This window comes from Chlamydomonas reinhardtii, chromosome 7 (genome assembly GCF_000002595.2).
Source record: "Chlamydomonas reinhardtii strain CC-503 cw92 mt+ chromosome 7, whole genome shotgun sequence".
NCBI lineage: Eukaryota > Viridiplantae > Chlorophyta > Chlorophyceae > Chlamydomonadales > Chlamydomonadaceae > Chlamydomonas > Chlamydomonas reinhardtii.
This window is the reverse complement of record NC_057010.1, coordinates 928499-946373: the sequence shown is the minus strand read 5'-3', so window position 1 is coordinate 946373 and position 17875 is coordinate 928499. Positions and strand designations below refer to the sequence as shown.

At 68.2% G+C, this 17875-nt stretch overlaps 4 protein-coding genes across 4 annotated transcripts in view; 2 read left to right on the top strand and 2 right to left on the bottom strand.

Annotated features, from left to right (window-relative positions):
- Positions 1 to 90: 90 nt before the first annotated feature.
- CHLRE_07g319150v5 (uncharacterized protein) lies at positions 91 to 6956 on the bottom strand. The gene is made up of 9 exons (XM_043063941.1): positions 6502 to 6956; positions 5708 to 6120; positions 5106 to 5213; positions 4532 to 4618; positions 4077 to 4185; positions 3721 to 3857; positions 3355 to 3413; positions 1655 to 3100; positions 91 to 1163 (listed from the first exon to the last, which is right to left on the bottom strand). Exons 1-9 carry the CDS (start codon positions 6554 to 6556, stop codon positions 797 to 799), a joined length of 2781 nt encoding a protein of 926 aa, XP_042922509.1. The 5' UTR covers positions 6557 to 6956; the 3' UTR covers positions 91 to 796.
- Positions 6957 to 7056: 100 nt separating this feature from the next.
- CHLRE_07g319100v5 (uncharacterized protein) lies at positions 7057 to 10632 on the top strand. The gene is made up of 6 exons (XM_043063940.1): positions 7057 to 7212; positions 7312 to 7444; positions 8246 to 8368; positions 8658 to 9100; positions 9385 to 9484; positions 9823 to 10632. The coding sequence occupies exons 1-6, from the start codon at positions 7106 to 7108 to the stop codon at positions 10117 to 10119; spliced, it is 1203 nt and encodes a 400-aa protein (XP_042922508.1). The 5' UTR covers positions 7057 to 7105; the 3' UTR covers positions 10120 to 10632.
- A 2-nt stretch (positions 10633 to 10634) lies between these two features.
- Positions 10635 to 12386, bottom strand: CHLRE_07g319050v5 (uncharacterized protein). Its single transcript, XM_043063939.1, has 3 exons — positions 11940 to 12386; positions 11339 to 11354; positions 10635 to 11048 (listed from the first exon to the last, which is right to left on the bottom strand). The coding sequence occupies exons 1-3, from the start codon at positions 12029 to 12031 to the stop codon at positions 10854 to 10856; spliced, it is 303 nt and encodes a 100-aa protein (XP_042922507.1). The 5' UTR covers positions 12032 to 12386; the 3' UTR covers positions 10635 to 10853.
- Positions 12387 to 12616: 230 nt separating this feature from the next.
- CHLRE_07g319001v5 (uncharacterized protein) overlaps positions 12617 to 17875 on the top strand; it is a 6556-nt gene continuing 1297 nt past the window's right edge. Inside the window, exons 1-4 of the mRNA XM_043063937.1 lie at positions 12617 to 12965; positions 13077 to 13129; positions 13478 to 17300; positions 17409 to 17722. Of these exons, the coding sequence (XP_042922506.1) occupies positions 12921 to 12965; positions 13077 to 13129; positions 13478 to 17300; positions 17409 to 17722 (4235 nt within the window). The 5' untranslated portion in view covers positions 12617 to 12920. The remainder of the gene's footprint in view (positions 12966 to 13076; positions 13130 to 13477; positions 17301 to 17408; positions 17723 to 17875) is intronic.

Genomic DNA, 17875 nt, shown 5'->3' with positions numbered 1-17875 from the left:
CGCCGCAGGTAGCCCGTACGTGTGCCCGGGGGGGCCCAGTGCTACGCCCAGCGCACACAGACCCATCGAAGTGCAAGAGACGCGACACGGAACCTGGAGCCTGAATGCGGTACGGTCATAGCCAGAGTCAGGCGAGTGGGTTGGCTCGGCACCCTTCTGCACCCACGGCAGCCCTAAATGCAAGTGCGCCCGTGCTGCGCGTGCGTGCAGCCCTCACTCCGTAGTGCAGGCTGGTGCGGGCGTCCAGTCAGTGCGGCTGCAAGTTGCCTCTGCAAGTCCGGGAGTGCTAATCCGCCCATTCCATGCGTCTAATGCCCATCCTGACCAGACGACACGAGACGGCCCCTTGCATGCATTTCCCGGCCGATAGCGCCCACCAAGAACATCAACCACGCGACATCTGCTTAACTCATTCTCATAGCGGGAATAAACTAATCTTGGACTCTCATCACAAATTATGGCGAAGTATCAGCGACACACCCGCACGCACGCCAAGTATCCCGTATTCTCCGGCCGAAGCGTCCCAACGAACACCCATTACCTAATACTACAGTAAACACGAACAAGGAATGCGCATGCAACAAGCGCGTGAGGCGAGCGGCGCTGACCAAACACGGATCTACCAACCTAGCGCCTCACAACCAATGATCCCGCATAATTACCACACGTGGCATGCACACGTAAGCGCCCGCACGGGCCCTGCTGGCTTGCACGCCTCCGCCCCGCGGCCCCAGCGCCCCGACAGGCCGACACAACCCCAGCTTGCCGCCGCGAACCTACCCCCACTCCTCCGCCCCTAATCCGCCACCATCCTTTTCGCCTCCCCCGCCGCCGTCAACGCCGCGTCTACCACCGCCTCCGACGCCGCCGCGCCCCAGTCGATGGCTTCCAAGCTAGCCCGGCTGTACCGGCCACCGCGGCCGGCGGCGGGCTGCGCGCTCGTCCGCGGCGGCGTGACGCTGGGCGGCGTCGGCCCCATGGCCCCGCTGCTGCCGCCGCCGCTAGGCCTGATGGACACGTCTGAATAGTCGGTTAGTGAGTTGGAGCTGACGCCGCGGAGCGGGCTGTCATGAGAGGAGCTGCCGCCGCCGGTGCCGCCGCCGTCCTCCTCAGGAATGCTGGCGTTGTTGCCCTGCTGCTGCTGCTGCGCCATCGCGTGTTGCCTGCGTGCGCGACACCAACAGGAGGGCCAAGTGTGATGCATGGGCAGGGGCATGGTGTGTTGAAAACGGCGCGGTAAACCTTAGCAGCAGCAGCGGCACTGTGGCAGTGCGCCGGCCAGCGCGCGTGTGACGGCCCACGCCCCGTACACACACACACACACACACACACACACACACACACACACACACACACACACACACACACACACACACACACACACACACACACACACACACACACACAGGCGGGAGCAACCCAGACACCAGCCGCCCGCCCGCCCCGCGCCCAAGCACACGACCCGGCCGCAACCTGCCCACCCACAGCCCGCACCCTGCGCTCACTCGCCTTTCTAGCCCAGCACCGCCTTCCCAGCCAGCCCAAGCCAAGCCCAAGCCAAGCCCAAGCCAAGCTCAAGCCAAGCCCAAGCCAAGCCCACCCCAGCAACCCCTCTGCTGACCCAAGCCACCTCACCACCCGCCCCCCCCCCCACCTCATGGTCTGCAGGATGTAGCGGTCGCTCACACCCAGGCTCTCGTTGTCGCCGCAGGCGCCGCTGCTGGTGCGGTCCTCACTGAACCGCCGCCCACCCGAGCCCACAGACACACTCGAGCCCAGCGCCCCCGCCGCCACGGCTCCTGCCTGCGCGTGGCCCTGGCCCTGGCCAGCCGCCGCCGCTGCGTCGGAGTGGCAGGCTGCGCCGCGCCCGGCGCCAGGAATGGGCGGGGCCTCAATACAGGGCGCAGGACCACCAACCGCTTCACTGACGTGCGGGGCGCGGTCGGCGGCAGCAGCGAACGCCGACGCGGCCGCCTGCGGCTGCGGCTGCGGTGGAGGCGCCAGGGCGGGTGCGGTGAACGCTGTTGCCGGGCCCCGGCCCTGTTCGGAAGCGCCTGCGCCCGCCGCCTCCGCCGCCCCCGGCCCATGTTCCCCAAGCACACCGACACAGTCGCCACCGCTGCCGCCGCCGCCGCCGGAAGCGGAGGCCGGCGCCGGTTGTGCCGCCCCGTGTGTGCCGTGGTCGAGGCCGTTCGCGGCGCCGTGCGGGTCGTGTGCTTCCCCGCCCTGCCGTGACCCCGCACTGGCGGCCGGGATCGACGACACGACAAGGCTGCCGCCGACGGCGGCCCCACCCGCGAACGTGTGCGTCTGGTGGTGCGGGTGCAGCTGCGCCTGCTGTAGCAGCTGCTGATGCTGTTGCTGGTCATGGGGATAGCCGTACACCGGTTGCGAGCCGTGCGGCTGCGGCACACAGCCGACGCCACTGCCGCCCACACCACCGCCGCCCGCCCCTGCCCCCGCCCCTGCCCCTGCCCCTGCACCACCCCCACTCCCAGCCCTGCCGCCCATGCCCCCGTGCGCCCAGGGCGGCGACGCGGCATGGCTCCCGCCGCCGCCGTACACCGCGAGCCCACCGCTGCCGCCGGCCCGAGGGGGGCTGCCGGCCGCCGTGCTCCCCGCCACCTGCTGCGCCGCATGCATGCCCCCATGCAGCACGCCGCCGTAGCTACAGGCGCCGCGGCCCGGCATGCCCATCGCCGCCATCAACGCCGCGTGGCTCCCCGCGCCCCCGCTGCCGCCGCTGCCGCTGCCGCAGGCAGCGGCACCGGCACCGGCACCGGCGACCCCGTCCGCCTGCCCGGGCGTCGCCGGCGCCGCCGCGCCTGGCATCCCTGCCGCTGCGGCCGCGGCGACGGACGCCAGCAGCGACTCCATTGCGAAGGCGTTGCGCGAGAGCGGGCTGGGCCCGGAGTGGCCCCCCAGGCCGCCAAAGCCGCTGCCCAGGCCGCAGAGGCCGCTGTTGGGCCCCGCCGCCGCCGGCGCCGCCGTGCCAGGCGCTGAGCCCACCAGGTCCCTCAGGTCCTGGCTGCGGCAGGCGGGCGAGCAGCCGCCGAAGCTGCTGTTGTCGGGGCTGCCGTGGTGCGCGCCGCCGTTGTGGCTGCAGGGCGGAGGGGCGAGGGGCAGGCGCGGTGAGGAGCGGTGAGGCGCGGTGAGGAGGGGTGCACAGGGATGCAGGAGGGGGGGTTATGTGGCCGAGCCCAGCGAAAAAGTCCAATCATCGTTCGAAAGGTGTGAGGAGCAAGTGACTGTTCGACGGTGAACAGGACAGCCCTGCACCCTGACACACCACGGCACGGCCCTCCTTTCTTATTCCCGCCTTCCCTCCTTCCTTCCTTTCCGGCTTGCACCCACCCCGCGCTGTTGCCGCTGACGTAGTCGCCAAGCATGCCCGCATAGCCCGAGTAGCGCGCCTGCAGCCGCGGCAGTAGCAGCAGCAGTAGTCGATAGAAGCAGTAGCAGAAAGAGCGGGCCAGGGAGGGTCAAACGGCTAACTGGTCATGAGCCAGCAGCATCAACCACGCAGACCTGCATCGACACACTGCACAGCATGGCACCGTCCGCCTGCCCGGCCACCCGGCCGCCCGCCGTCCTCCTGCAACCCGCCTGCATCCCTCGCTTTGCATCGGCTCGGTTCAGTTTAGGCTGGTATCTACAACCCACCCCGCCCCGCCCTTGCCCGCCGCCCTGCACCCGCACCTGCAACCCCACCCGCCCCACCTGCAGCTCGGCCCGGAACGCCTCGTGCTTGACTCCGGGCGGGCGGGCGGTGGCGAAGGCGTCCAGCGCTTCGTCCACCGTCAGGCCGCAGCACTCGATCAGGTAGCAGCACACCACGAAGCCGGTGCGGTTGAAGCCTGCGTGCGTGTGTGCGTGTGAGGGGTGGGGCAGTTTACTCCAATCCCAAAACAACCAAGCCAACAGAGCGCGGAGGAGGTTTGGTGGCAGGGGTGGAGTGCGGGATGCGGAGCAGGGAGGGTGGGTTTAGGGGTGGCGAGAACGGCCACGTGCCAGCCGACCGTGACCCGTCCTCCATTCCTTGCGCCTCCCTTCCATTGCGCCTCCGCTCTTCTCACCGTATGCGCAGTGCACCGCGATGTACAGGTCGGGGTGCTGCTCCCAGAAGGCGTTGGCGGCCGCCACCACCTCAGCCACGAAGTCGGGCGGCGGCAGCTCCTTCGCCACCTGGGTGCGCGCGCGGCGAGGTGAGGCCATGTGCGTGTGAGGCCCCGGGCGGCGTGAGCAAGCCCCTGCACAGGCATATCATCTACACACACAGCCCCCCCCTGCCCCCTGACACACACGGCGTAACCCCCATTCGCACGATGACACATCTGCCTCTTCTCAACAATTGCTGCAGTTGCTGCTCACGCTCGACCACTTCATTAACTTCATTAAGAACACGCACCAAAACACATCTGTCTAATCACTGTCCTGCGCGTATTGTTCTCCATGAGCTCTTCAACATATACACACACACGGCACACGGCACAGACGCACACACATCTTCCACACTCAACCCCGCGCTCACCAGCTGTATGTGGATGTACTGCACGTCGGGCGGGACGTCGTCCGTGTACAGGCAGTCGTGGTTGGACAGGTCCAGGATCAGACCGATCTGTGTTTGCAGTCAAAGGGGGGTTACATTCATGAATCATGATTTACTAAGAAGTGAAGTCGTTGGGGGGAGGTCGGAGGCGGGGGCAGGGGCGGGGCAGGGGCAGGGGCGGGGAGCGATGAGGCCGAGGCCGAGAGGAAGGGAAGGCGAGTGGAGAGCGGTGGGAAGGTCGGCACAGGGGATACAGGGGAGTTGGGACATGTGGCACAGACCTAACCCCCCGGCTTTATCCCTGCCCGCCCGCTCCCACGCCCACACGCCCTCTCATGAAACGGAATAAAACACAACCCCCCCCCCCCACACACACCACTTCCTTAACTAATCATGAATGTAACCCCACACACACACACCAAAAGCTTCACACCGCTGGTCAGGTCCTCACACACGCGGGCCCGCTCCCGTACCTCTGCCGCTGGCCCCCTCGCCCCCTCGCCCCCTCCCCCTGCTTATCTGAACACGAATGTAACCCCCTCCCTCTCGCCCCCACCTTGCGCCCCGCCGCCGCCTGGTCCGCCACCATCTGCGGCACCGTGAGCCGGTGCTTGGGCTGCGCCGGTAGCGACCAGCTGTCCAGGATCTCGGTGCTCAGAGGCGTCTGCGAGGGAGGGGGAGCAGGAGGGGCTGCAAAGATTGGTACAGAGAACTGTAGCGAAGAAGACAGCAGCCGTATGGGAGGGGCGTCACGTGACGTGTGGGTGCGGCCGCTGGCAGCGGGGCGGCAGGCGGAGCAAGCGGCAGCGGAGGCGCAGGCGGGCACGCGGGGGTGCTGTTGCACCCGGTGGTTGTGCTGCAGCCCCTGGGTAGGCTGTGGCAGCTGTGTGCGCCGGGCGCGGGTCCGAGGCAGACCCGCAGGGGTAGAATGGCATTGGCAGGCAGCATGCTGCACGTCGGCACGTCGGCACTCGCATCCCTTCCAGCGACCCCATGCTTCCATCTGGCGACACACCAGCCCGCCCCCTCCTCCTCCCCCTCCTCTTCCGTCCTCCTGCCCTTCCTCCTCATCCGCCCCTCCTATTACCTCCTCCTGCCCCTCCTCCTCCCCCCTATCTCCTACCCCTCCCTCCTCCTCCCCCTTTCTCCTGCCCCCACCTTCATGGGCACGAACTTGGTGGGGGCCACGGGCGCCCCCACCGCCACGTAGTCGCCCCACTTCTGCAGCTTGCCAAGCACCGTAGGCACAGACACAGCCGCCGGCGGCGCCCGAGCCCGTGCCGCGTCGCCGGCGGCGGCGCCAGCGGCGCTGCCGCCAGCGGCTGCCGCCGCGGTAGCGGGGCCGAGCAATGACGCATTTGGGAAGCCGGAGGTGGCGGCGGTGGTGGCGGAGGGTCCGCCGGCGCCGGCGGGGTGCAGGCCGTGGTCCGGCTGTGTGAGGCCGGCGCCGCCGAGGGCGCTGGCGCGGCCGAGAGCGCCGATGGAGATGCTGGCGGAGCGTGCGGCGCCGACGTGCGGGACCTCGCTCAGGGCGGGGTCGTCTTCTAGCTCGGGCTGGCCCGGGTACCAGCCTACCGCGGCGAGTGGGGGGCGGGTTGGGCAGGGCAGGGCAGGGCGTGTGGTTGTGTAAGCAGGGCAGGGCGTGTGGTTGCGTAAGCGGGGCAGGGCGTGTGGTTGCGTAAGCAGGGCAGGGCGTGTGATTGTGGAACTGGGCGCGGGAACGCGAGGGTTCGGTCGTCAGGTTCGTGTGTGTGGATGTGCGCACACAAGGCCGGGAGGCAGGCACCGACTCAGCCTTGTAGCTTGGCGCTGCTTAGCGCCCCCCGCGAACCTTCCCGCCGTGTCCGTTCCCTCGCGAGTGTCCTTCCACCCGTCCGTGACACCCTACGAAGCACAGAGCAACTTCCCCGAAGCTCCCCCCGCCACCCCTCGCCTCCCCCCAGCGCGCTCACCAGGGTCAATATCCACAACCTCGCAGCTCCGCCGTTGAGGCTTGTTGTCAGTCATTCTCCCCAAGATTCGCGCAAATCCGCTAGAACGGAGCTGGTGCGTGGGGGCCGAGGAATGCGAGTGATGCAGGACTCGCGTTTATGCCGAACCCGATGCCTACATCTGCTGTCGCCTGCTCCTTTAGATGGCAGTTATATCCTTGCTATGCTGGGCCAGCTGAAGGCCCAGCGCTGTGGAGGCTCGGCAGGCTCCACCCCCGCGCTGCACAACGCCTACTGGAACTGCTCTGTGTGAATCTTGCACACCTTAACACCTTAACATATATGAATTGAGTTGTGTAGGCAGCTGGCAAATAAACCAGGTCGCGCGCGAACTGTATTTAGGCTTTATGATAAGCTGCTTTGCTCTGCTGAGGCAGCTCCAGCGTGTAATACTGTGCGGCTGAAAGTTTTGCAACATACGTGAGCATGCGCAGTGTAAGCGTAAGTTATTTTATGAGATGTTGCACCGCAGTGCCGGGGCCTGCATCGCGGTGCGGGATCAGTGTTGAACCGCATCAACTTCGGTAAATCTTTAGTGAGTAGCAGTCTACATTAATAGACAAAGATGAGCTCGGCAGTGCGTAGGCTCGCCCCAGCGCTCCTTTTTCAAGCTGCGCAAACCCGCGCTGCTGGGCTTCAGCCAGCGGCATCAGCACGCTTCCTAGCTATCGGGTCAGTCGCGACTAGCGCGTTGTCGGGCCGCACCGGCCGTGAGGCTGTTGATGGAGGAAATCCCGACAGTCACAATCCGCTCACTCCAACCAACCACAGGCCCACCGATCAGCCTCACACGAACTCCAATGGAGGGCGCCCAGGAATCCTGGCGGCGGCGGCTGCGCTTCTCGGCGCGGGAGCGGTGACCGTCGGTGCCACCGTGGCTGCGGACGCGTCCACCCCCGTCGCGGTGAGGCCCAGCCCTGCGCGTCTGCCGGGAGCATGTGCAGTTCGCACATGCCCGAAGCGCCCACTGAATAGCTATGCCTATTCGGGGTGGGACAAACCCTGCCAGTGAGGGCGCTGTGACACAGCGCGGGAGGGGCATTGGAGTAGTGCGGCCGCTATGGAGCCTTCCGTCTGAGCACTCGGGAAGCATGGCAGGAAGCACGGCAGCGGCCGCACGGCTGCGAATGTGCCGACTGCCCAGAAAAGGTGTCGGGATGCGCAGGTGGCTTGGAGGCGCAAGCCAGTCCTGGCCCCAGGTTCTCTCGAGCAGTGGGGTCGCGTCTGTGCCCACTCCCTAGTAGGGATGTGCCACATGCCTGCCACGCGGCTGCGTGATGAGTGATGGGAGTTACATTCATGATTACTTAAGAAGTGAAGTGGGGGAGGGTTGCTGGGACCGGACCGTGACGGACCCGGCGCCTGTGTGTGACCTGCATCCCGGTGCTGCGGCACAGAGGTCAGGAGGCGCGGGGCCACCTGCAGGCCGGCAGGCCGGCACAGCACTGCTTAGCACAGCACTACCCCCCACCCCTCCCCTCAACCTCCGGATGTCATCTCACGCCATCTTCAAACCCGCCCGTCAACACGAACACGCACACAACCGCCTTCCGACTCTTCTGCTGGTCCCACACTGACTCCTGAACCCCCCAACACCACCTACAACCGACCGCACCTGCCAACTCCTACCCACCACGAACCCCCAACCCACCCCGCCCCGCCGTCCCATCCCCCCCCCCCCCACACACACACACACGCCTGGCAGGCGGCGTCAGACCCGTACGCCCGGCCCGCGGCTGCTCGTCCCCTGCCCGACCACGTGACGCTGTACCAGTACGAGGTGTGCCCGTACTGCTGCAAGGTCCGCGCCATGCTGGACTACTACAAGGTACGGTATGTGGAGATGGAGGAGAGGGGAGAGGGGGAGGAGGGAGGAGAGGGAGAGGATGACTCTGAACCAAACCCAGAAGGAAACAGAAGCGCTGCAAGGAGAGAGGGAGGGGAGGGAGGATGGAGGACGGAGGGCGGAGGATGAAGGGAAGGGGGGGCCTGGACGTATCTGGCGGCGTACCTCCATGCACACACACCTGCGCAATCCTGCACCCTTTACTTGTTCGGAACTCTAGAGTCCCCAACAAAGCCCCCGCCGCCCCCTATAACCCCCCGCCGCCCCGCAGCTGCCCTACACGGTCATCGAGGTCAACCCGCTCACCAAGGGCGAGCTGGCGTGGAGCACCTACAAGAAGGTGCCGGTGGTCAAGCTAGGCGAGGAGGTGGTGGTGGACTCCTCGGCCATCATGTCGCGCCTGGCAGTCGACGTCGCCGCCGCAGGCCGTGACCCCATGGCGGCGGCGGCGGCGGCGGCGACGGCGGCGCCTGCCAAGGCGGCGGCGGCGCCCGCCGCTGCAAAGGCGGCTGGCGGCGGCGGCTGGTTCGGCTCTAGCAGCAGCAGCAGCAGCAGTGGATCGGATGCGGGGGCGGGCGCGAAGGACCAGGCGGCGGCGAGCAGCAGCAGCGGCGGCGGGGGTGCGGACGCGGTGTCGGAGGAGGTGCGGTGGCGCAAGTGGGTGGATGAGAAGCTGGTGAAGATCCTCACAGCCAACATCTACCGCAACTGGGAGTGAGTGGGAGGGGGAGGGGCCGGGCGGGGGCGGGAAGGAGGTGTAGGGGTGGAGGTGGTGAGGGTGGAGGGAAGGGACTGGCGGCGGGGTAACCGGTTTGTTTTACATGAACTGTCGGGGATAGCGACTGGTGGGTTGCGGTGCCCCCCGAAGGGAGGAGCTGTGCTGGGACGAGGTCAGGCCTACTGATCTACCTGCAAACTCACTTGCCGCCAGCTTCTTTTACCGCCCCATTGAACAGCTCTCATCCGCCCTAACCGCCCTAACCCGCCGACCCCCGCAGTGAGTCTGTGGACACGTTCAAGTACATCACGGACCAGACCGGGTGGAGCTGGGGCACTCGCGAGGTGGCGCGCTGGGCCGGCGCCGTTATGATGTGGCAGGTGGGTGGAGGGGCAGGGAGGGAGGAGGGAGGAGGGAGGAGGGAGGAGGAAGGAGAGGAGGGAGGAGGGAGGAGGGGGTGGTGTGGGGTAGGGAGGAGGGGGGGCGGTGGGAAGGCGGGTGGGTGGGCGCCCAGCAGGACAGGTCGCCCGCCAGAAGGGCATCGGCGCATTTGGGACCGTTCGGCGTTTGGTACTGCCTGTGAGCGTGAGGTATCACTCACACATACCGTGCGCACACACGCCGCCATCGTGAGCCGTGATGCAGTCCGGCACACTCCCGCCCCTCTCCCTCACCCCATGCATCATCAATGTCACCCCCTCCCCTCCCCCTCCTTCAGATCGGCAAGCGCATGCCCGCCAAGTACGGCATTGAGGGCGACCTGCGCGTGGCGCTGTACGACACGGCCAACGACTTCGTTGACGGCGCGCTGGCGGGCGGCAAGAAACGTTTCGCGGGAGGCGAAAGGCCGAACCTGGCGGATCTGGCGGCCTTTGGAGTGATCCGGGCGGTACGGCAGACGGGCGCATTCCGCGACCTGATGGCCAACAGCCGCATCGCGCCCTGGTTCGCGGCGATGGAGGAGGCGGTGGGCGGCTCGGCGCGTGTGGCCACCACTGGCGCCAAGTCGGGCTGAGGAGGCTGAGCGGGGCGGGGCTAGATTGTTTGTGTGTTTGGGGGTGGGGTGGAGGTGGAGGGATGCAGCGAAGGTGGAGGAGCAGAGAGGCGGGAGGGCCATGTCTGGATGCAGCAGCTTATGTGCATGTAAGGGCCGGGGGCTGGAGGCGGGTGATGGATAGTGGGTGGCGCGCGTCTGGCAACGCGGCATTGCTTTAATTGTCTGTCGAACGGACGGGCGACTGGATGGGGTGTCACCAGACAAGACTCGGCCAGACAGTGTATGCGGCAGCGTGTAGCGTAATGTGAGCTGCCCTTGGCTTCAGCTGAGCTTGCCGGTGTCGAGATTCATGTGGAATTGCGGCTGGTGTAGGCCTTGGCTCGAGTCGGCTGGGGTAAAAGGAACGATGCATCATTGCCGATGTCGTATCTACTCTTGAATTATCAGCGAAAACAGCAGTATTATGTGAGACAAGAGTGGGTCAGGCCAAAAGCACGATCAGTTACACGTGATTGGTCAACCCGGTCAACGTCAACATGAGGTTCGGACCAGTCATACAGTGATACAGACATGCGTTGACAGGCGTCAATCCCACATCCACATGAACTTGATCTACGTCACTATACCAGTAGTCAGAGGTCGTCACTCAACCCCATGTCTTCGGCCGCACACAGCCGTGGCATCCGCAGGCGCCAAGTGAACCCAACCTGAACCGCACGCTGGACACCACACTTCTACTTCTCCCCCTCCACCTACTCCTCCTGCCCAGCATCCGGCACCTCCTCCTCCTGCTCACCCTCCTGCCCCTGCTGCTTGCGCTGCTTCATCTTGCGGCCGGCGTCGCTGGTGCCGCTGGTGCCGCCGCCGCCCGCGCCGTCGTCCAGGGTGCGGCTCTTCTCCCCGGTGGTGTGGTCGATGACGCGCGAGCCGCCGATGTGGCCACCCACCTGAGGGGGGGGCGGTGAGGGCGCGCGGCAGCGCAGGCAGAGGGGAGGCGGAGGTGTAGAGGAGGAGTGCCTGGTACGGACGTACGGTGACTAGGTGGTTGCAGAGGCAACGCGTGTGGGGTGGCAAGGACTTGGGACATGGGGACCCTGAAGAGTCATACTAGGCTTGCCTGTGTGGCCCGGCGTCATTGCCGTAACGTCCAACCCATGTCCCCACGCACACGCACAGCCCCCACTTCCAACCCACAACGCAGGAGTCAGCGTGGGAGTGGACGTGTGGCCCCACGCACCTTGATCCGCTCCATGCTGTATTCGATACGGCGGCGCGCGCAGGTGGTGGCGGCGGGGCGGCAAGGCAGTTGAGGCATCATCGTACACGTGGTCCGGGCGGTGATGTAACAAATGAAGGACAGTGGAGATGATGGAGGCAGCGGCGGAGGCGGCGGACGCGTGAGGGGGCGGCGTCCCAGAGCAATACGCGGGCGAATGATATTGGTAAGGAGTGCGTTGGTGTTGATGGTGGTTTGCGATGTGTGCCGCCGCAGAGCTCAGTGACCCGCATGCGGACATGCCCCAGCCCTGCCCGCCGTCCCATACCGCCCAGCGCCCCATCTAGCACATGACCCCATCACTCTGCCTCCCGCTGTGGTGATTCGGGGCCACACTCCGGGCATACGCCATACGGTACGCCCGGCCCACACTCTGTCCCAGTCGCTGCACCTCCCCCGCCCCCCCGTCACGCCTCCCCGTCCACCCACACCACCCGCGCACCCACCCAGCATGCCCTCCTCCCCGCGCCACGCACCCAACGTCCCAACATGCCACCCAACCGCTCCTTCCATCCCAACCGCTCCTTCCATGCCCCACTCCTCATCAGCGCAACCACCTCACCTGTCACACTCCTCGAAGCGCTTGCCAACCAGCTCCTGAGCCGCCGCGTCGCGCTCCTCAGCCGAAGCGCCGCCGTGGCCGCGACCTGTCATGATTGCTTGGCGAATTTGTTCGCTTGGCGGTGCGCGGGTGTGGCGTGGGGAGTCCGGATACGAGAGCTCAGACCTCGAGGCTCGGACAGGGTCGGGTGTTGCTTTACAGTATTGCAATGGCGGATGTAAGAATGAGCGAAAGCGCAGCTGCACAGAGCAGGAACTGAGAGGCGATTATGAAGTGGAATCATGCGCGGGAGCATGCGGGGCGCTGGATGGCAGCACGCCACGCCGCTGACGTTGCCCGGGATGACGCGCGTGGGGTTACGGTTACGGCGACCCTTCGGATATTGAGCTTGAGCTGACAGCGTGGGCGTAGGCCTGCCACCGCCAATCGTCTCTTTGCTGTGTATAGACGTGTGCCGCTTGATGTCCGTATGCACATTATGTGAACCAATTTGTCGGCGCCATGCCCGGGATGTCTCAGCGTGCATGTGTTCGTGTGCCCCTGCCCTCCCCGAAGGCGTGCGCGTGTCCACAAACCCCTCGGCCACGCCCTTCCAGCTGCCCCATGCTCCCCAGGACCTGTCCGCGCTCTGCCACATTACCTGTGACCGCAGGCTCAAATCTGCAGAATCGATTCGCATCGACACGCGTGCAGTTGCCACGACAGGGGAACAATCCGCGCCGCTGGCCAGACCGGCCACATGTTGAAAGTCCCGAAGACAATTGCATTTGAACTATAAGAAAGAAGCATACTGACTTGCAACACGGCCGCGTGAAGACGATTGCGAAAGGGTTTCTGCCCCAGCTCTGTGTTCTTGAACACGCTAGTCAGCCAATGCAGCAGTTGCCACAACAATGTTGACATGAAAACATCTACTTTGAGCTAGCCCGAAAGCCGGGCTTTTGCAGTTACTCGTCTATTCGGGGCCTCGGCGAGCGAGCCATGGCGCTGCCTGATGGAGCCATAGCCTTGATAAAAAGTCTTCGGGTGCGGATGGCTGGGACGCAGCTAGCGCGGGCCAGAATATACATAGCGAAAAAGGTTGTGCTAGCTGCCGCGCCCCTGCTATTGATTAAGCTTGATGATTCATGTGTGCAGGTTGCAGGTGCATCCGGAGCAGTCGAGGGGGAAGGAGCTCTGCATTCGCTCAGGTAGGACTCAGGTCGACATGTCGAGTTGGAGGCCGGTCGGAGTTTGCGTTCTTGGTCATTGTACCTCTCGCCAACATAAGAGGATGGGCACGGCCCCGAAAGCAAGGGGCTGTGGGCAGCGGCCCGCCAAGCCAACTGCTTCGGAGTTCCTCGGAGGACACAGTTCACAGCCAACTCCCTCCCCTTCCACCACGCTTCCTCGCGCGCTGGCCAGCGCCCCAGGCCGCGGCAGCCCACCCAACGCTCCAGCCTCTCCCGCCTCATACCACACACATCGTAATTGCATACTCCCTCACGTACCTCTTCACCCTCTCGTGCCTCCTGCTGTGTATATTCCATTCCACGCAGGCGCTCTTCCCGCCGGACGCTTGACCACGACGGCACTGGTGCCACCGCCGCCACCGGCGAGCGCCACGCCCCGCTCAGCGCCCACTCCTTCACCGCCCTGCCGCAGCCGCGGTTCCCAGGCGTCGCCGTCGGCGCCAGCCTCGCCGGCGGCGGCGGCAGCGCCAGCTTCTCTGTGCCCTCCACCGCCATCTCGGCGGCGGCGCTCGCCGCCGCCAACGCCAGCAACGGCGGCGCCGCCGTCCTCAGCGGCGTCTCTCTACCTCTCATTCCCTCCGCCGGTTCAAGCCCTGTGTCCTCGCCCTCGCGCCTCGGGCCTCGGGGCAGCGGCGTCGGGCTGGGCACTGGCGCCGGCGCCGGCTTCGCCGGCCCGGCCTCACCCAACGCCTCAATCGCGGGCGCGGTCCCCTTCCTGCCGTACACACCAGGGCCGGGACTGGGTGTCGGAGGCGCGCCAGTGCTGCCGGCGTCGCCGTCGGGCTCGGGCGTGCACTCCTTCCCGCTGCTAGCGGTGGGACGCACCTCTGGCGCCGCACTCACTGGCGGCGGCGGCGGCGGCGGCGGCTCGGCGCCGCTGCCATTCCACATCAGCGGCAACCCAATGGCGCTGGTGCATGAGCCGCCGGTTCTGCTCTGCTCCTCGCCGCCTGGCGGCGGCGGCGGTGGCGGCGGCAGTACGGGCGGCGGCGCTGTGAGCATTGCCGGCAGCGCAGGCAGCATCGGCGGCGGCATCGTGAGCCTTGCTGGTGGCGGCGGTGGCGGCGGCAGCTTTGTCTTCCCCAGCAGTCCCGGCGGCGGCAGCGGTCTGACGGCGCCGGGGGTGCTGAGCCTGACCGGCGGCGGCACCGGCGGCGCTGCTGGCGGCGGCGGCGGCGGTGGCGGCGGCGGCGGCGGCCCGATCTCGGCGCCGCTGCCGGTGCCGATGTCGGGCCGGCGGTTGGGCAACCTGGTGGCGGCTGCAGCCGGCGGCGGCGGCGGCGGCGGCGGCGGCGGCGGACTGGGGCCACTTGGGTCTTCGCCGGGGGCGTCGGCCGTTGGCGTCGCCCACGTGGCTCGGGCTGCAGGGTCGCCGTCGGGTGGGCACGTCGCCGGCTCCGTCGCGTCGCAGCTACAGCCGGTGGCTTCGTCCGGGCCCCCGGGGGCTGTAGCAGGGGAGGTGATGAGCAGCAGCAGCCCCGGTGGCGGCGGCGCGCCGACGGTGATGCCGCGCCCGCAGCGGCCCTCGGCCTCGGGCGCCGGCTCTCCGTCACCCGGCGGCACGCCCGCCGCCGGCGCCAGCCCAGCCACCAGCTCCCGCTGTCTTTTGCCACCTGACTTCACGCCCTTCGCCAGCCCTGACATCGCCAGGCTGAACCGGCTGCGCCCGACGTCGGCTGGCGCCGCCGCCGCCGCCGCCGCCGCCGCCGCTGGTGGCTCGCCGCTACCGTACCCACTGCCTCAGGCCGCTTTGCCAGGTGGCGGCGGCGGCGGCGGCGGCGGCAGCGGCATGTTTGACCTGTCAATAACCGGCGGCCGCCGCCTCAGCATCGCTGGCGACGCCGCCGCCGCCGCAGGGTCACAGAAGCTGGTGCTGGCGGCTGGGCACGAGCTCAGCGCGACACTCAGTGGCACGCTCCACGCCCACGGCAGCGGCGGCGCGGCCGGCGGCGCCGCCAGCAGCGGCGGCGCGCCGCCGCTGCACCCGCCGCCGGCGCCGCTGCACAGCCTGACGTCGGGCCCGTCGGCGACGCATCTGAGCTTTGGACCCGAGATTGTGGCCAGCGTCGCCGTCGGCGGCGGGCGGCGGCTGAGCATGACTGGGGCGGCGGGCGGCGGCGGCGGCGGCCACGACAGTGGCGGCGGCGGCCCCTCGCAGCGATTAGTCATGGCGGCGGCTCACGAGCTGAGCAACACGCTCGCGGCGACGCACCAGCAGCACCACGCCCTCAATCAGTCGCAGGCGCAGCAGCAGGCAGGCGCGCAGTCGCCGTCACGACGCGACTCCACCACCACCACCACCGCAGCCCAGCTACAGCTGCAGCTGCCGCCGTCGCTCCTGCTACAGCCGTCGCCGGGCAGCGGCGCGGCCACCGCCGCCACCGTCAGCCGGCCCATCTCCGCCGGTGGCGCCGCCGCGGCGGTGGCAGTTGCTACTGCCGCAGGCAGTGGTAGTAGCAGCACTGGCGGCGGCGGCGGCGGCAGCAGGTCGCAGCTACAGGCCGCTCAAGCCGGTCCGCTACCCGGAGGGCAGGCGCCCTCTGCGTCGCCGCTGGCACCGCCGCCGGCGATTGCCTCGGCGCCGCCGGTGCTACAGCCGCTGCTGCTGTCGCCTGCCATGCGTGCGTCCTTCACTGGCGCCCCCAGTCCTGCCACCTCCCCGACCAAATCCATGTCTTCGGCCGCCGCCACCTTCGTGGCTGCAGCCACTACAGCCAACGGCAGCAACGGCGGCAGTAGCAGCCCCACGCGCGTGCCGGTGCTACAGCCGCGGCTGTCTGAACCCGGCGCCGGCGCCGGCTTTTCGTCATTCGCACCTGCTAGTGGCGGTAGCAGCGGCCCCGCCGCCCTTGACCGGCCCGTGTCCGCCCTCCGAGCCAGCCTCACGCCGCTACCGGCGGCGCTCGTGCAGTCAGCGGCAGCCAAGGCGGCAGCGGCGGCGGCGGCAGCCGCAGCAGGCGCCGCCCTGTCGCCGCCGTCGCTGGCTCCACACGTCCCAGCCAGCCCGCCCGCGCACCACCGCTCCCCGCGGCCCGACCCGCTGCTCCGCCGGCCGTCCACCTCCGGCGGCCCAGGCGCCATTGGCGGCGGCGGCGGCGGCGGCGGCGTGGCGGCGATGTCGCCGCCGCCGACTCGGCCGCCGGCACTCAGCGCCCGGTCGGGTTCACTGGCACCGCTGCGCGGCGCTGCTGCCGCAGCGGCGGCGGCGCCGCCGCAGCTGCTGCCTGTAGTGATTGGCCCGGGCGCTGTTGCGGAGTCGACGCTGCATGCTGATGATGAGGAGCACGGCGCCGACGACGATGGTGGCGTGGAGGAGGAGGAGAACGAGGAGGAGGAGTTTGGCGGCATCAGGACTGCGGCGGAGGACGCAGAGGCGCCAGGAGAAGCTGTCGGGGCACGCAGCGGCGGCGGCGGCGGCGGCGGCGGGATGGAGCTAACGGTGAGGGGGCTGCAAGCGCCTGACCCGGCGGCGGCGGGCGCGGCGGCGGGCGGGGTGGTGAGCGCGACGGGAGGGTTGCGGTCGCATTCGGCCCGCCAGCTGACTTATCTGAATGATTCCTACGCCATCATAGAGCCTAGTGGCGTCGCAAACAACGGCCATGGAAGCGGCGGCGGTGGCGGCGGCGGCGGCATGGCGGTGCAAAGCAGCGTGCGCCAACCAATGCAAACAGAATCCGTGCGCTTCGGCGGCGGAGGCGGCGGCAACGGCTGTGCCGGGCTGCTGGGCGCGACGCCGCGGCTAGTGACGGGATTGCCGCACCCCTCCGCCGTGGTTGCGAAGCTCATGTCGGGCGGCGCCGGTGCCGCCGCCGCCGCCGCCGCCGCCGCCGGAGGCGCCGCCGATGACGGCGGCGGCGGCGGCGGCTGTCATTCGCTGTGGGCGCCCGACCACGACGTCCTGCCCGCCATATCGGCGGCGGCACGAGTGAGCAGCGCCGGCAGCCGGCGGGCGTCCCTGACGTCTGGCGGCGCTGCCGGCAGCGGCGGTGGCGGCGGCGGCGGCGGCGGCTCGCCCTTCCCCGCTCCGCGGGGACCGTCCTACCCCGGCGGCGGCGGCGCAGGGGCCGCCGGCGGCGGCTACGGCTATGACATCCTGCCGCCGACACGCTTCCGCGCTGTCGGTATCGACGCCGGAATGGCGCACCTTGACAATGATTTCACCTGACAACACGCCCAGCCCGCCGCCCAGCGGCAGACCCACGGCCCCCGCGTCCGCCGCCGCCAGAAACGCCCACAGGCCGTCGCCGCCGCCGCCACCGCCGCCAGTGGCTCAAGCTATCTGCAGAACCTCGCAGCAGCTGCATCCTGCGCAACCGTCGCCGCCGCCAATGCGGCGGCGGCGGCGCCGCAGGGCGCGAGCGGGGCCCGTCGCCAGCGGTCTGTCAGCGACAGCGGCTGTGGCGGTGGCGGCGGCGGCGACGGCCTGTGGGCGTTTCTGGCGGCGGCGGACGCGGGGGCCGTGGGTCTGCCGCTGGGCGGCGGGCTGGGCGTGTTGGGAGGTGACATGATTGCCAAGGTGCGCCAGGCGCAGCTGAGCAGGCCCAACACACGGTACGTTGCGCCTGGCAGTGGCGGTAGTGGCGGTAGTGGCGGTGGTGGCGGTGACGGAGCAGTGGGCAGCCTAAGCCATACTATGGAGAAATGCACCCTACAGCCGTCGGTGACGGCGGCGGCGGCAGCGGCGGCGACGGTGGCGGCAGTGGG

Excerpts from the sequence above, each read along its gene's own strand:
- CHLRE_07g319150v5 (XM_043063941.1), bottom strand. The coding sequence starts at position 6,556 with ATGACTGACAACAAGCCTCAACGGCGGAGCTGCGAGGTTGTGGATATT. Across the intron at positions 6,121-6,501 it reads GGTTGTGGATATTGACCCTG|GCTGGTACCCGGGCCAGCCC; the intron begins GTGAGCGCGCTG and ends TCGCCGCGGTAG. Across the intron at positions 4,619-5,105 it reads AGGCGGCGGCGGGGCGCAAG|ATCGGTCTGATCCTGGACCT; the intron begins GTGGGGGCGAGA and ends CTGCAAACACAG.
- CHLRE_07g319100v5 (XM_043063940.1), top strand. The coding sequence starts at position 7,106 with ATGAGCTCGGCAGTGCGTAGGCTCGCCCCAGCGCTCCTTTTTCAAGCT. Across the intron at positions 7,213-7,311 it reads GCACGCTTCCTAGCTATCGG|GCCCACCGATCAGCCTCACA; the intron begins GTCAGTCGCGAC and ends AACCAACCACAG. Across the intron at positions 7,445-8,245 it reads ACGCGTCCACCCCCGTCGCG|GCGGCGTCAGACCCGTACGC; the intron begins GTGAGGCCCAGC and ends CACGCCTGGCAG.
- CHLRE_07g319050v5 (XM_043063939.1), bottom strand. The coding sequence starts at position 12,031 with ATGACAGGTCGCGGCCACGGCGGCGCTTCGGCTGAGGAGCGCGACGCG.